The sequence below is a fragment of the Apostichopus japonicus genome, chromosome 10, assembly GCF_037975245.1.
Source record: "Apostichopus japonicus isolate 1M-3 chromosome 10, ASM3797524v1, whole genome shotgun sequence".
Lineage (NCBI taxonomy): Eukaryota > Metazoa > Echinodermata > Holothuroidea > Aspidochirotida > Stichopodidae > Apostichopus > Apostichopus japonicus.
Window position 1 is genome coordinate 4,383,608 of NC_092570.1, and position 15,200 is coordinate 4,398,807.

Sequence of the window (15,200 nt, forward strand, 5' to 3'; positions counted from 1 at the left end):
TGTATTACTTCTGTTGGCCTACTGTAAACAGGGAGTTGCTGCTGTTAAACGACCTAATCGACTGGTCGAATATTTTCACACGACTGTGTCAGATCTAGTCAGCAAGGTGTCTTGTGTACTAAGCGCGTGTGAATTCAGTGAATAGTTTAATTACGTGTACGTAAGTAACGGTAAACGGTAACAGTAATTTCCAACGTACAGGTGTCATACCTCACTCATGCATAACATACGTACAATACCAAGCTTAGCAAAGGCCATCTACCGCACTGCAGACTACAAGCACCTCGTCAAGAAACCAACTTCTCTCTCATACATGGTTGGATTCAAACTGTCATGGAGTTTCTTTAGAATCATATAATCTTGAATCTCTTATGCGAGGTATTTTTTATGTTCAAATTTCTTGGTTCAGTATATAACTTGGTGGCAATTTATAAGTTGAATGGCGCTAGCCCTAGTGTGCTACTGGAGTGTAACAAGTTAGTCTAGGCCTACTGTACGTTAACGAATTACACAGTAACGTCAGGCGTAGCCTAACGTAAGACCTAAGTTAGGTTTTGATAGGCATAGCAACCTTTGCCTCCGTATAATATTGAGCGCGATTAGCAGGATTTAGACCTTCTGTATCATGTTCTATTAGAGGATCATGTTGTCAAAGAATTTTGCATGCTCTGTCATATTACAAAACTTTGCTTTCTGTCCAAATCATCTCAAATTTCTCTGCTGTCAATTTTTTTGGAGGCCCAGTCCCACCCACAGGTGCTCCAAACCATGGCCACAATATATATAATTATATGGAAAGGTTTGAAGTTGGCATGCCCTAAGGCCATTTAGGCTTACCAAACCACAAAAATTTCAAGCTGAACTTTCAGCTTAAAGCTAGCTGTCTTACTTCAGAAATCTTTGTAATGCGGTCCATTTGAGTTCTCTGATATATGTGTCACTGTCAGGGATGAGAGTTTGCAAAAACCAATGACTATTTGTGAAGTATGTTAACACACGCTTTGCAAACAGTGTCGCACAGTTATCAGACAATATTCAACTTCTATGCTGGTTGACAACAGAAAACAATATACTTTTGTTAAAACTACTTGCTCGTATCATATAAATGTCTCCACTGGCGTACATTAATGTTACTGACATTCAAATTGCTGCACTCAACGTATCAACTCTTTCTCTTGGCTGATGATACAAACGTCTTCCTAGCTAACAAAGACTGCAAAATTAATTGAAATGATCATTGAATCTCTAAGCCAACTGAAAATTGGTTTGAGTCAAACAAACTTACTTTTTGCACATTGGTAAAGCCACTAGTCACCTTAAAAAAGTACTTAGGTTTGACCATTGACGAGAATTTAATGTGGAAACAGTATGTGAATGAATTATGTGAATCCTCCTTAACTATATTGATATCTTCTATCATGTATTTGAAATTCTCCCAGTTGATACTACAATAAAGATTAATTACTCGTTTATTTATTCTAGGCTTTCTTATGCTAAATTGAAGTAATGGCACATCCTGTGCTACTGTCCTAAAACCTATCCAGACTATACAAAATAGATTATTCAAGCTGCTCACAAAGAATCCCAAACGGTATATGACTGGTCAGTTGTACTTGGATTGCAAACTTTGAAAATCAAAGATATTCACATGTATTGTTTGAAAGTAACTGTATTTAAATATAGTTACCAACTGTACTGGCTAAACCACCTTATGTAAACGAAATCTCAACGCATTCTCGATATAATAATTTCTTTTCTGTAACATGTCATAAAACTGTACACGGCAAATTACTTCTCCATAATTATTGTTATAGTAATTTGATCGAGCGCTTCATGTCATTCTTTTCAAAAGAATCACAAATCCTCTTCCAATCAGCTTTCATTTCTAAGTTCCATATGTTCAATCTAACTGTTCACTACCCTGACAAGTTACTTGTTTTCCTCCTTGACATTGTCTTTCTGGTTGGTTTTTGCTTCACGGTCACTAGATTTGATGAACAGTATTGTTTTTTCTAGTGTCCAACTCCATCATATGTAATATTATGTAATTCTCTGTTATAGCTGATTTTATGAAGATATGAAAAAAATATTGAAATGAATTGAATTGACCAGATTTACTAGAATGTAAAAACTGCCAAATCGGGCTTGTGGAAAAAGGAGACTAGTGTCTCAGATATGTCAACAAAAATTGGACAATGAGATATCACCATGTTTATTACATGTTTCATCTGGCCAATAATCAATCTAAAAAATTACTTATCAGCAACTTGAACTGAACAACTGTTTTCAAACAAGTTTAATCTACAATGTTTAGTGAAGGCTAAAAATCAGAGGAATGTGATGATTGATCAAACAATTACCAATATCTTAAAAGAAATGCTGTATAATTGATGGGCAGAATTACAGGGATATCATTTAGAAAAATGATAATGTCTGAAAAAGGTTCACAGTTTATTCAGATCCATGCATATTTTTCTTTCTAAAGTTTGTAAATAATTCACTCACGACGTTTGGAATTAGTTCGCTAAAAGAAATTCCCACTTATTCTTTGAATCACTCAGATAATTTTCATGCATAACATTCTGCTCAACAGATAGTACGATACCTTGCTTTTTTGCCTTATGTATGTATGTTAGTGGGTGTTTCCCCTTTCAAAATAAATGGAAGAAACGAACTTCATGCTATAGTTTGATCTACAGGCTAGGTTGATGCACAAGAGGCAGAAGTGAAAGTTGAACTTGCTGATTGCTAGTCAACTTTACCATAAAAAAATGCAAAAAGAAACTGGAAGATAAAAAATTTGACTAAAAATATGACAGCAAAATGAGTTTGTAGAATAAGTGATCAGCAAAACAAGAGCTCTGTTTACACCCAATATGACAACAAAGGAGAGTGTTTTCAGCCCTTGGTTGTCACTGTCTTCTTTTGTGTCTCCAAAGAAAAAGAAAATGTGTTAGTTCAGGTCAAAATGTCAAAGTTGACCTTTGAGTTCTTTTCTTATAAATTGCTCACTGAAAGCACTCACAAAGGATAGACTTTGTCAAATTTAATGAAATACCATTTATCTTCTCACATAATGTAGTTATAATTCAGCGTTTTTGGATAAAATATAATGCCATCATTCAGAAATTAAGTTGATATATTGTAATGAATTAATGAGTCATATGTTTATGCTTGATCTGTTTTTTAGTTTGGTGGATAATGATGAACTACATATAGTAGTCATAATTATTTCAGCATTTATATATATCTTTTTCTTTTTATGTGCAAATATTTCATATGTGTGACCATTTCAACTTATATTTGTCGGGTTGCTTAGGTACTGTAACTGACTTTCTAGGTTATGCCATTGTTAATACAGATGAAAATTAGAAGGGATACCATGACAACTAGTGATGAGAACAGGTGCGTGGGAACACAAAAGACTGACATTAAAACTTCATTATTTGTCCAAAATGTATGAATCTTTTGTATCCCATTAGTCGACACTTCCTTCAATAGTGCAAATTTTTATTAAAAATGGAGGGGGGGGGGGGAAATTCTTTGTTTTCAAGAGTGTCATTTGGATCTTACTTTCATGATGCAGTAACATATATAAAAGAGTTGTAGTGTAAAAGTCTGATGAAAGGGTATTGCTTTTCACGCCACAGAAAAATTTGTTTCACTTGCATGACATGATCATCACGGTCTTGTATGTGTATAAACTATATTGAGGAATACAAGGTGCATGCTTACCACACTACATCCATGTATGTATGCTTCAGTGCAACAAACATATAGTGAAGTGATTTGTGACTGATGAGTGACTGCCAAATCATATTGAAAATTTATAATCTGAAATTAAGGTACTATATATAATACCTCTGGTGCATCATTTAAATATTTATTCGGCCACTCAAATTCCATTTTAACAACGTTTGCTGTCTCCTGCAGTTTACCTCAAAGTTAAGAATGAAGTAATAAAACAAAAAATTCATTATATACTTGTGGCCTTCATGATGTTGTCCATATACTTTATTGTACTTTCTCAACTGAAATTTCCATTGAGTTTTCCCATATTTTATTGAAATATCATGTATTATTATATATTTAATTTTTCATTCATGTAAATATAGAATACATTCTTGTTTTGATCATAACTGTCATTATGGCACACATTTGCACATTTCACTGTAAGCCTCTGGCAGTTATATTTGACACTGCCTCAAAAGCCCCACTGCATTACGTATTAATGTGTGGTGATCCACACATAAACTGCGTTATCATAGTGTATGCTCAGAGAGTGACTATCACGGTACCGTACCCTCACACCATCCGTGATCAATAAACACAGAAGTGACAAATGTTGGCTACCGCTGAGATACAGGCCTCGGTTTGCTTTTACATCTTGCACATCTTGTCTATAAAGCCTGCTAACTGGTAAATTTGTCAATTTGGTGGGCAGAGCAGCGTAAAACTAACACAACAACAATGGTATATGAGCAATGAACCTGAGTCATGATACTGATAGACCATGTGTACAATGCAGTACTAGGACAACACTAACACACAGGAGCAAATCAATATTTATCCCCAGTGTTCAGCTCAAGGTTAGCTCGTAACTCAATCATTGTGCCATTAACTGTACTACTGCACACATACCGTAGTGTGTACTAGATAGATGCTACTGTGGGATTCAAATGAATTGCTTTATTAATTTCAGGTTTAAAAATATTTATATATATATACATATATATATATATATATATATAGACACATATTATATTATTTGTGAGATCGTTCATACTTTTTAACCACTGTCAGCGTTGGTTATGCAATCTTGAAGAATATTTTTCAATATGTAGAATATAGAATGGTTTAGAATTGGACAAAATGAGGGATATTAAATTAATATTCCCTGCAGCATATAAATTTATATACATGATTTCTTTTAAATGCTTTCCATGAGAATAGTAGCAACATTGTGATGTTAGTCTTGAAAGGAAAATCATAGCTTTTGATCAGAAACCTTTCTGAACTATCATGTACTTAAGGGAAAAGAATGAACCTTTATTAAATATAACCAAAATAGTAAATTTATCGTATTACTTCCTTATAGTGCCTCTGATGTGATATATAAATACATACATGTGCATAATGCAGCCTGGATTAAATATCCTGCAACACTGTCGACAAAATCTTGCGGTCACTTTTACAATGACTGTCTTCGTCCACTTCCCCCCCCCCCCCCCCGAATTAAAATTGATTGAGTCTATATTATTGAGTATATATTCATGGATATGCTACCTAGCACACTGCCATTAGTAGTGCCACTTGGTTAATCTTGCCATGTTAATTTAATGTTTGTATTAATGTATTATCTAACTGGAGGCCTCATTCCATTTGTACAGTTGTGAAGTTGTGTGCCTAGTTCGGCTGAGAGACATCTTAGGCCAAAGTCCACAAAGAATGGATAATTTGCTTTAATACTGCAACTTTTGTACCAGATGAGTGTCTGCTTTGTGTTTTTATGATCGTGGAAATATTTTATCTCAATTTAAGTTTACATACATGTATTTTTGATATTCTATTAAATGGAACAATTTATGCAATTATGACAAAATAGAACAAATGTCTATCTTCAAGACCTGACATGTTCAGAAGCAATATGACATCTATCGTCTGCGAGGAAGTTGGTATTGAAGCCATCACAGGGTAAAGTTAAGAGGGTTTCTGGAGTTGGAGTAAAGTACGTTTTATAACTTTGCTATAAATTAGTAGCAACCAAAAGGGTTCAATCACATACATGTCATTGTTGTTGAGGGATATGATGCAATGATATGAAAATTTAGCATGGCTTGGTTGCTTAGAATAGTAGCGAGTTACAACCGAGACGCCAACAGGGCTAAATTTTAATGGTCGTCGTAGACAACCAAATTTCTGTTCAGACGACCAAAATCAGCTGTGAAGGTGGTCAGGTGGACTGACGACTGCAGTAGTTGTTTATGTCAAATTAATATTGCATTGTGCATAAAATATCCCCAAAATAGTTAGAATGATAAATTGGTATCATGATCCCCAAAGCAGGTGTTCTACAAATCTCTTCCACTGGTCACATATTGACCATCAATATTTAGCTACATTTTTATCAGACAATTAAACAAATTTGTTGTGCAGAGGACCAAAACGTAAGGCCCGACTATCTGCTGGACAATTAGAAATATTTCACCATACAAATCCACTTCTGAACTGCTGCATAATGCAATCCTGGATAAGAATACTGTAACTTGAGTACATCTAGTGTGTTTTGTCTATATGTATGTACCTAGACACACATAGAGCACTACGTCCATTGAAGTAAATGTAACACTCAACACTGTCAGATATGCATGAGCTGTGCTTTTCTTCTCCAGTCATTATTTTCTAACCTCAAGTCGAGGTTACCATTAAACAGGCCAAGAGGCCTGTTAGTACATTTAGTCACTACCACAGTACAGTAGTAGTAGTAGCCAACATATATATGCAGTAGTCATACTGTGTGTAGTTGGATAGCCTAGCTACAATATATACATACAAAGTATACAGTGAGTCACTTGAGTTATATGTGGCATGCTTGACTGATCAGTAAAGAGTACTACGGCACCCATCCCAAATAGCTGAGCCTTTACACTGGAAACCTATTCATAAATTGATGATGTAAGTCTGTATCCTATTCATTGTTGTATTGGTGTGGTCACCGTTTGGGAGGTTCCCCTACAAGTAGTAGCACAGTAAGAAGTGCCCCTTAAGAATATAGAAATGTATGTATGTTGTATAAAAATATGTATTTTAGATCCTCCTGCAAGCAGGAACTCCCGAAGAAGCCATCATTGGCTTATCAAAGCAGCAAGCTGACCGAAGTCAGTCTCTAGTCTAGATTCATATTTAATGTCCATGATTATGAATTGTCAACAACTCTGTAACTAAACAACATACATTAATCTTGGAGTGACTCCAACTCGGGACCTAATGATTGAAAGGCACCGGGCGTTAACCACTGAGCTAACATTCCACAGATATAGTTCACCTTTGATTGACACATGTTTTAAAACTTAGTACAGTATATGTGTGGTCGGAACCTATATGGCCGTGGAACGTTAACAGATTTCAGCATCATCATCATCATTATCATCAAAGAATGAAAAGTAATTTGCCTAGATTAATTTATCTCAGGTAGCATTAGCAAAATGATATACTGTATATGCAAATTATTTTATACAAAATCAAAAATAGAATACATTTGAGCAAAGTTTATTCTTTTGATTGTAAGTCATCAAGGTGCTGGATTAATTGTTGCCATGGGGTTGATACTAGAAATGTGATTTCTGTTTGCCATAACATTAAGCTGCTATAAACGTCCACATTTGTAACGGTGAAGGGGTGCCAAAAATACGTACAGTAGCTACTGTTCGTCTTGACAACGAGTGATGCACACTATGGAAATGCAAAACAATGAATGTTAATTAGAGACAAAATTCACTTTCTGCAAAGAGATATTTTGATCAAAGCATATAAGTTTGTCAATGCTCACATTGTAGTATAATAATAAATAGTACTGTACTATTTGTGTATTCAATATGTATGTTGGTGTTATCTTATATAACACTATTGTATGTGTGCATCGTGTGTGTGTTGAGGGCGTGTGAGTGAGTGTGTTAAACACCTGTTGCACTTGTATACGGCGTCGAGTACTGTGATACAGAACGGGCTAGGTCGAGTTACTTCAGGTGTGTCTCATGACTCACAAAGAATCATAAAATGTAAACAAATACTAGTAACTTTAGGTAGCAACCATTGCAATATACAATTAACTGTGCGTAAATGTCTTTATGGACTCATATCATAAACATACAGCAACATGCACTGTCACTAAGGGAAAAATTGTGTAAATTCTTTTAGCAATGTATTAAACAATTAATCCTGAGAAGGCATGTGAAAGATATCCCATAATTTTCAACTTGTAATGTTTGTTACAGTTTATATATGATGGTTTCTGGTGAAACCTTGTTACTTGTTGTTACTTGACCTTGTTACTTAAATAAATAACCGTCATTATAAGGAAGTTGTAAAGCTGCCCTTTTAAATTGGAGTCATTGATGAATTGTTCACCACAAGGAAAAGGGAATTCAGTATTTCGAATAATTCTGCCTGTGTTTAACCACAGTTCCGGTCTGTGTCGTCACCATACAGCAATGCAATGAGGTATAAAACCCAAAGGTGTAAAAGTGCTGTCATTATGGGAAAAATAATAATAACAAATTAAACTAAATATAAAAGTGAAATCATTTTTCAGTTGCAGCAGTTCAGTTTAATCAAACTTAACAACATAGATAAATGCTGCTCTAGAAGAGTCATTGACTTTCGAGGACTTTTTGTTATCAGTCTCCCTCATCCTTCCCCTTCCCTCCCCTCCCCTCCTTTCCTCATCCCTTTCCCTCTTCCTATGCCCTCCTCACCCTCTTCCACCCTAGATATTCCCCACCTATTCTGTACCAAGACTGGTCACCCAATAATCTTTTATTTAATAATAATAATAATATAAGAATTTGTAAAGCACTTTTATATCCAGTTAAAAAAAAGTGCTCAGAAGCGCTGCAGGAGCATAGTACCCAAAATGGACACAACAGTTATTAAACAAATGGATATGCATGCATGAATAAGAACGTCTTGAGTTCTTTCTGGAAAGTTGACACATGCTGGATTGTTTTTAGATGTAAGGGGAGACTGTTCCAGAGCTGTGGAGCTGATCTAGCAAAGCAACGTTTTCTAGTGTATGATACATATTCAACTTCTTTCTTTTTATTGCCTCTAAATCTCAAACTGTTTGATTCATAATTATACATGTGTAAAAGTAAGTTGGCCTGACGTTGCGATCCTAGCAGGATCTTCAAAGGCTAAATGACAAGTAACAGTAACAGAAGGGACAAAAACATGCACGTTGTTCATAATTAGCACATTTTAGTTTTTTCAGGACAATGTGCAAAGTACATGAGTTGAAAGAAACTGGCAATTTGAGAATGGTTACGACCAGATAGAATCAACTCTTTAAGTAAAACGCAATTTTAAAATTTTAAACACTACCCAACACTAACAGTATTTAGCTACTGTAATATACTGTACATTCTGAATTGATGAGGTTAACCAGATTGCATACATCATGTACTGTAGACTCATCCAAATCTCTTATCTAAATTATCAATGGATTGCATCGTTTTGGAAGGACAAAAAAAGGAATAATTCACATAATATTTGTATAGGAAAGTGTACTAAGTCCTGTAAGTGTGTACATTAATGGAATATATAGCATGTCTGCTGAGAATTACACTTCCTGGATAATGGTCTAGTGCTGTAGTAAACAACTTTAAACTTGTGGCATCTAAGAAGGTCGGTCAACAGGGTTTAGAAATCCCCAATGTACATAACTTGCTCTTTTGTCAACTCTGGTTGCATGACAAAAGAAAGGTATGCTTCTTCAAGGAATCTCTACTTCATACACTTCACCTCTGCTGAAATGTAATGTTAAGCTAGAGTTTGTTGCCAAATGTTTGAAATATATTATGTGTGTACAAACTGCATACATGTGTTAGAATTAAAGCACTTTGAAATCTAAAGGGATATATATGTATGTATTTTAGATCCTCCTGCAAGCAGGAACTCGCCAAGAAGCCTCTTTGGCTTATTAAAGCCACAAGCTGACCGAAGTCAGTCTCTTAGATGCATAGTTAATGTCCATGATTATGAATCGTCAATTTTCAACAACTCTGTAACTGGACGACATGTACATTAAAATCTTGGAGTGACTCGAACCGGGGACCTTATGATTGGAAGAAACCGGCGTTAACCACTGAGCTAACACTCCACTCCACATAGTGATGGATTTTAATCTCAAAATCGCTGCATTAACTGAGAAAGAAAAGAAAATACCAATATATGCAAGAAGGAGTTTTCATGTATATGTACACTACTTAACCATTTTTCTGTTTTCTATAATATATTTTAGATATACTTGAAGGATAGGCCCTATATATTCATAATTGTAGCTTTGTGACAGGCTACTGTACAGTAACACTATCACCATATAAAACCAGGCATATCATTCCCTGCATCTCTGTATATGCATTACAAGTATCCTTTTAAAACTTTGAATTCAATTTTCAATTCAAAAATATTCCTTGGATGGTAGCTACCTTTGTTGAGAACCAAGTCTACCTCCAGGGATGTCTCTCCTGGCAGCAAATACCTCTCTCGATATATAGATTATCCCATTAGTACCAACATTAATGTTTCCATCTTATCACCTTCTATTTGTTCCTGTGGTGCCACACCTGTTGTTTAAATTACAATGCACTTGATCTGCGATTTTGGATTTGCTGTATTGCTGCGTTGCAAATGTGGTTTTAAACTTATGTACTCTGAAAAAGTCATGGTAAATATTGTAAACCTATTTCAATGTAGTTATTCGTTGGATGGTTTTATAAATATTAATATTTGCAATGGTAGAGTGATTATCTCTCAACCAAATCTGGAACCAGTGCTTTGAAATGAAATTCTAAACTTAATTCATTTGTTCTCTTTCTCGCAGAAAGTTTCAGCCTTTGATGTAAGAGTGAAGACAATCTTAAACGTGCAGTTGCTGTAACCAGCAGAACAAGAAAGATGGTGGTCCTTACAAAGGTGATTTATATAAAAATGTAGATCATTTTTCTCTGTCTCATATGTTCTACTAAATATGAGCTCTATTTTTCATACTTCCTTGGATTTGTTTGCCCTGTAAATCAACAACAACCATTTTTTTTTGTAGTCTTCATATATTTTCACACATAATTGGGGCAACGGTAAAGGTAGACTATAGTGGAAACATACTGTGACTTGCCAAAAGTTTTGGATTTCTAGGTGATAAAAAAGAAAACACAGCCTGCCAATCACCACGGCAACATAATTGTTAATCCTGTCTCTCACTTATCACGTTTTTGATATTTCGAAAAATGTGACTTTAGGGAGACTGCTTTCTCTATGACCAAGGTGATCATCCACCTTTTATTAAAAAGGGAAAAATGACATTAAACATATAAATTTGTTTTTCATCATCTAGTTTCTAAAATTTTAGTAGATTTGCTTGATCTCTTCTGAATGTGGGTAAGTGTGAAGTGTCTTTTTGTCTCTGAAAGAGAAGGGGCAACTCTATTGTAGGTCTGGCATTGAGGTAACAACCTTCAAGTCTGGCCGGTTGTTACTGTTATTGTATTTGATCGCTGTTGGAGTTTATTTTAAATGAATATGTCAATGCTCTTGAAACTGTGTGTTCACAGTACTAGTATTATTTTTGGCATGGAGGTGGAAAAACTGAATACATGTAGACTGTGTGCTGTACACAGTACCTTCTCTCTCAAAGACAAAAAGACACTTCACACTTACCCACATTTAGAAGGGATCAAGCAAATATCAAGGGACGAAATAACTGGGTTCGCATAGCAATTTGCTACCCAAGAATTGCCAGTTGCTAATCAATATTACTTTTGATTAGCAAAAGATGCAGTACCTGCTAATGCTAATTGCTATTTCCAAGAATTGTCGAGCAATTATTGCTAATCAATTCTCTAAAACTATTTCGTCCCTTGAATATTCTAAAATGTTAGAAACTAGATGATGATGATGTACTGTAGCATGTGTATTTGCCTGTGCAAATGTGTCTGTGACTATTTTGTATCACTGAATCCTTTAATTCTATGAAGAATCAAAGACTACTACTGTACGACTTATAGATTTTATATTGACTAGTAGGGATTCTGTGCTGTCTCCACTAAATATTTTAAGAATTTAAGAACTAAATCAGGATTCTGGTTTTCATTGCTAAGGACTTGGCTGTTTTCTGCAAATTCCAAACTTAAAGATCTTATGTTGCTGTATTGTGCTTCTTTGTAATATTAATTAATTCTCATGGAAAATTTTTCCTTACAAAGTTTGACCAATTCAAGTCTTTTTAAGATTGAATGATGTACATATGTTTGATCTAAAAACACGCACAAAGCACGAAAGCTCTGCAAAAACCAAACATTGGCTGTTTTATCTCCAATCATTTACTTAAATTTTATATTTGTATACTCGAGATCCAGCCTTTCTCTAAATGCAACATTGTTTAACAGTTTTTTCCGTTATTCCTATATTAATGATTGATGGGACTAGTATTGACATTGGTTGTGTTTCACTCTTAAGAAACTGACTATATACAGTATATAACAATGTGATTGTTTACTATTGCTCTTCATGTAAATATTACTATTGTATTGCCCTACTACAGTACATACAGTATATATATGCGGTTGTGCTTCATACGTATGTTCGTTCAGCTTAGACATAAACAAGCGATGTCAAATGACTGCAATCCTCACCAAATTGATCAATTATATATGCACACTCTGGTACAGTGCCATGTCCCATACAAAGAGCAAAGACAGCTAATTTTTATAGTACTGTAGTACATATATACATATATGTATGTAGACTATGTTAAGATCTGGGTGGGACTACATGATATTTAGACATTGCCCCTCTCCAGGTGTATTTAGAAAGATAGCCGTATCCACATTATGTGGAATTGCTGTATGCTTCAGACAGAATTTCTAACATGTTGGGGATTTATTGGTTGGCTTATCTTGAAGCAAAGAGATTGGGAATTGAAGGGGAAAATTTGGGAGTTGTTGAAGAGGGATTGTTGGGTCCTTTGTGTCGGTGAAAAAGCAGTGATGTATGTATTGGACAAACAACATTGTAAGACTAATGGAAGGTAGAGCGTCAAGCTATAAATGGACAGGAAGTTTTCCTTCATCTTAAACTTCACATGCCAGGATGACATATGAGAAATATTGGGTAGGGAGAGGGTGGGGTTGGGGTGGGGGAAAGATGGGACAGTTTAAAAATTCAGAAGTATCTTGAATGCTGGTGATTGGTATTGTGTAAATTGAGTTGATAAAATTGAGTTGGGTAAAGTTTACTGACTTAATTATGAATGTATGTTTCTAGATATACATTGCATTCCCTGCATGCATTAAACAAAGAGGGGTGGTTAAAGGGGAATGATTAGCCTGTCCAGATATTATTTTCAAATTCAAGTAAAATCCTCAGGCATATTGAAATACTATCTGTAATTTAATGTATCAAATATCTTCTAATTGGATTTCACATACAGTATACTGTACATAATGTATGGCTATGATATTTTGGTGACACAATCAAACATATCACCATGTTACAGATTATTCATACATAGGGTACAGTAACACAAAATATCTCATAGGCCTTGGGGATTAATAACAGAGAAAATTATGCACCTGGCGTGATTTTAGAAAAAGTTGCGATACAATTTGTTTAAATCGGCTAAAAAACTGTAAGGATACATCAGACATGTGTTTAGTAGGGTTTTTTTTAGTCTATTCCTTTGGTCTTTACAATCAGGAATGTAAAATTTTATGATAAACACAATTAAAAAAACATTGGTCTGGTCGATAAAGTCACTGTAAACATTTATAAATTTGATTCAACGTTTGGTTATGTATCGAACATTGGACACTTGAGATTTAGGGATGTAGTCAGGAAATTTCACTTTAAGGGCACTTCTTTATGATCTGTGGCAACCCTTGATTTGAAGTGATGTGATGTGCTTTGTATTCCTCCCCTCATTGTCCAGTCTTTTATGTCAGAGGCGAGTTTGAGAAAATGAGCTTCTGCTAGTATCTGTTGCTGTTGACTTTAAAGAGTGTTGTATTGCTTAGTACTCTAAATCTCTTATGTTATCTTCTTGTTATAATAGGGTGACCATGTGTGGTTACAAGACCCCAGAAAGGAATCCAAACTGATCCCTATCGGTGCCTATGTAGCCATCGCAGATTCCGGGAGGCTCCAGCTTCGCGATGACGAGGGCAAGGTGAGTACCTGAGTAAAAAACTTTGAGACTAAACTTGCCAAAATTGAAATCCAGTCATTTTGGAAACTTTTTCCAATTCCCCTTTGGTTGAACGAGTGTTCGTTAAGTTCCACCAATGGAGTGGAAAATGAGTGGAAAATATAAAAGGCTACAAGACACTGGATAAATTGCATCTTGAAATATACCTTGCAGACTTGGTCAAAACTTGTAACAAACTTGTTTCATCAAAAATCATGTTCATCTTTATTTAATTTCACTACCACTTCTAGGAAATTTCTGTTTTCTTTTTGAAATATATATAAATTTGTGATACAAGTAAAGTTTGTTGGCCAAACTAAAATCAGAGAAATTTGATTTGTGAATGTAAAATCTTCAGAAATTACTTGCTTACCTGTCTCCATTCAATATCTTTTGTAACCTATCAAACTTGATCAACTTATCCAGCTCTGAACCCCCCCCCCCATTCAATATGTATTCTAACCTACCAAACTTGATCAACTTACAGCTCTGCACCCCCCCCCACTGAACCAAACGACTGGTTCAAAGTCCACTGCTCCAGCTTGTGTCATCTGGATCTTGTTTCATCTTCACGAATCTCCCCGTCAGCCTATCGTATGGTGCGGATTCGTAATAATTCTGATTTCTTGGTATAATTTTTTTTATCCTCACTTTTAGGATCACTGGTTGGACAAAGAGATGGCCGCGTCTCTGAGGACTATGCACATATCCTCCGTGAACGGAGTGGAGGATATGATACGACTGGGAGACCTTCATGAAGCTGGAATTCTTAGGAATCTCCTGGTCCGATACCAGGATAATCTAATCTATGTAAGTTGGTCATGCAGCCAGGACACAGATATGATGTATGATCTCTGCTTTATAATGCAGACTTATGCAATGCCAAGTGTGGCCAACAGGTATTAGATAGATACTAAGGACATTCAGAATTTGCCGACTAGGTCAAGATGGACAGAATATGCGAAAGTAACATCTAACCGGTCGCACAGCTTGACAGAATGCGGCCTAACTTTACTCAATGTAAAAGTGATGTGAAAAGGCCACTTTGTAGTCAGACAATGTGTGTGGGCATGCTTAAGACTTGAATGCTCGGGATATTCCCAGCTGTTAAGTCATCTCGACTCAGTTGGAGAATCGATGACCAAGATTAGTAAGGTCGCGTTGGGGCAGGCTTAAGAGGGGAGGGGGGGGGGGGTTTAGGATGGGTGGGAGCCAAGTCAAGACAAGTAGACAAGAATGTAGA

The 15,200-nt window shown here is 35.6% G+C and overlaps 1 protein-coding gene across 1 annotated transcript in view; it reads left to right on the plus strand.

Moving 5' to 3' along the window:
* Positions 1–219: 219 nt before the first annotated feature.
* LOC139975426 (unconventional myosin-VIIa-like) overlaps positions 220–15,200 on the plus strand; it is a 49,402-nt gene continuing 34,421 nt past the window's right edge. Inside the window, exons 1-4 of the mRNA XM_071983414.1 lie at positions 220–378; positions 10,601–10,692; positions 13,826–13,939; positions 14,615–14,767. Of these exons, the coding sequence (XP_071839515.1) occupies positions 10,675–10,692; positions 13,826–13,939; positions 14,615–14,767 (285 nt within the window). The 5' untranslated portion in view covers positions 220–378; positions 10,601–10,674. The remainder of the gene's footprint in view (positions 379–10,600; positions 10,693–13,825; positions 13,940–14,614; positions 14,768–15,200) is intronic.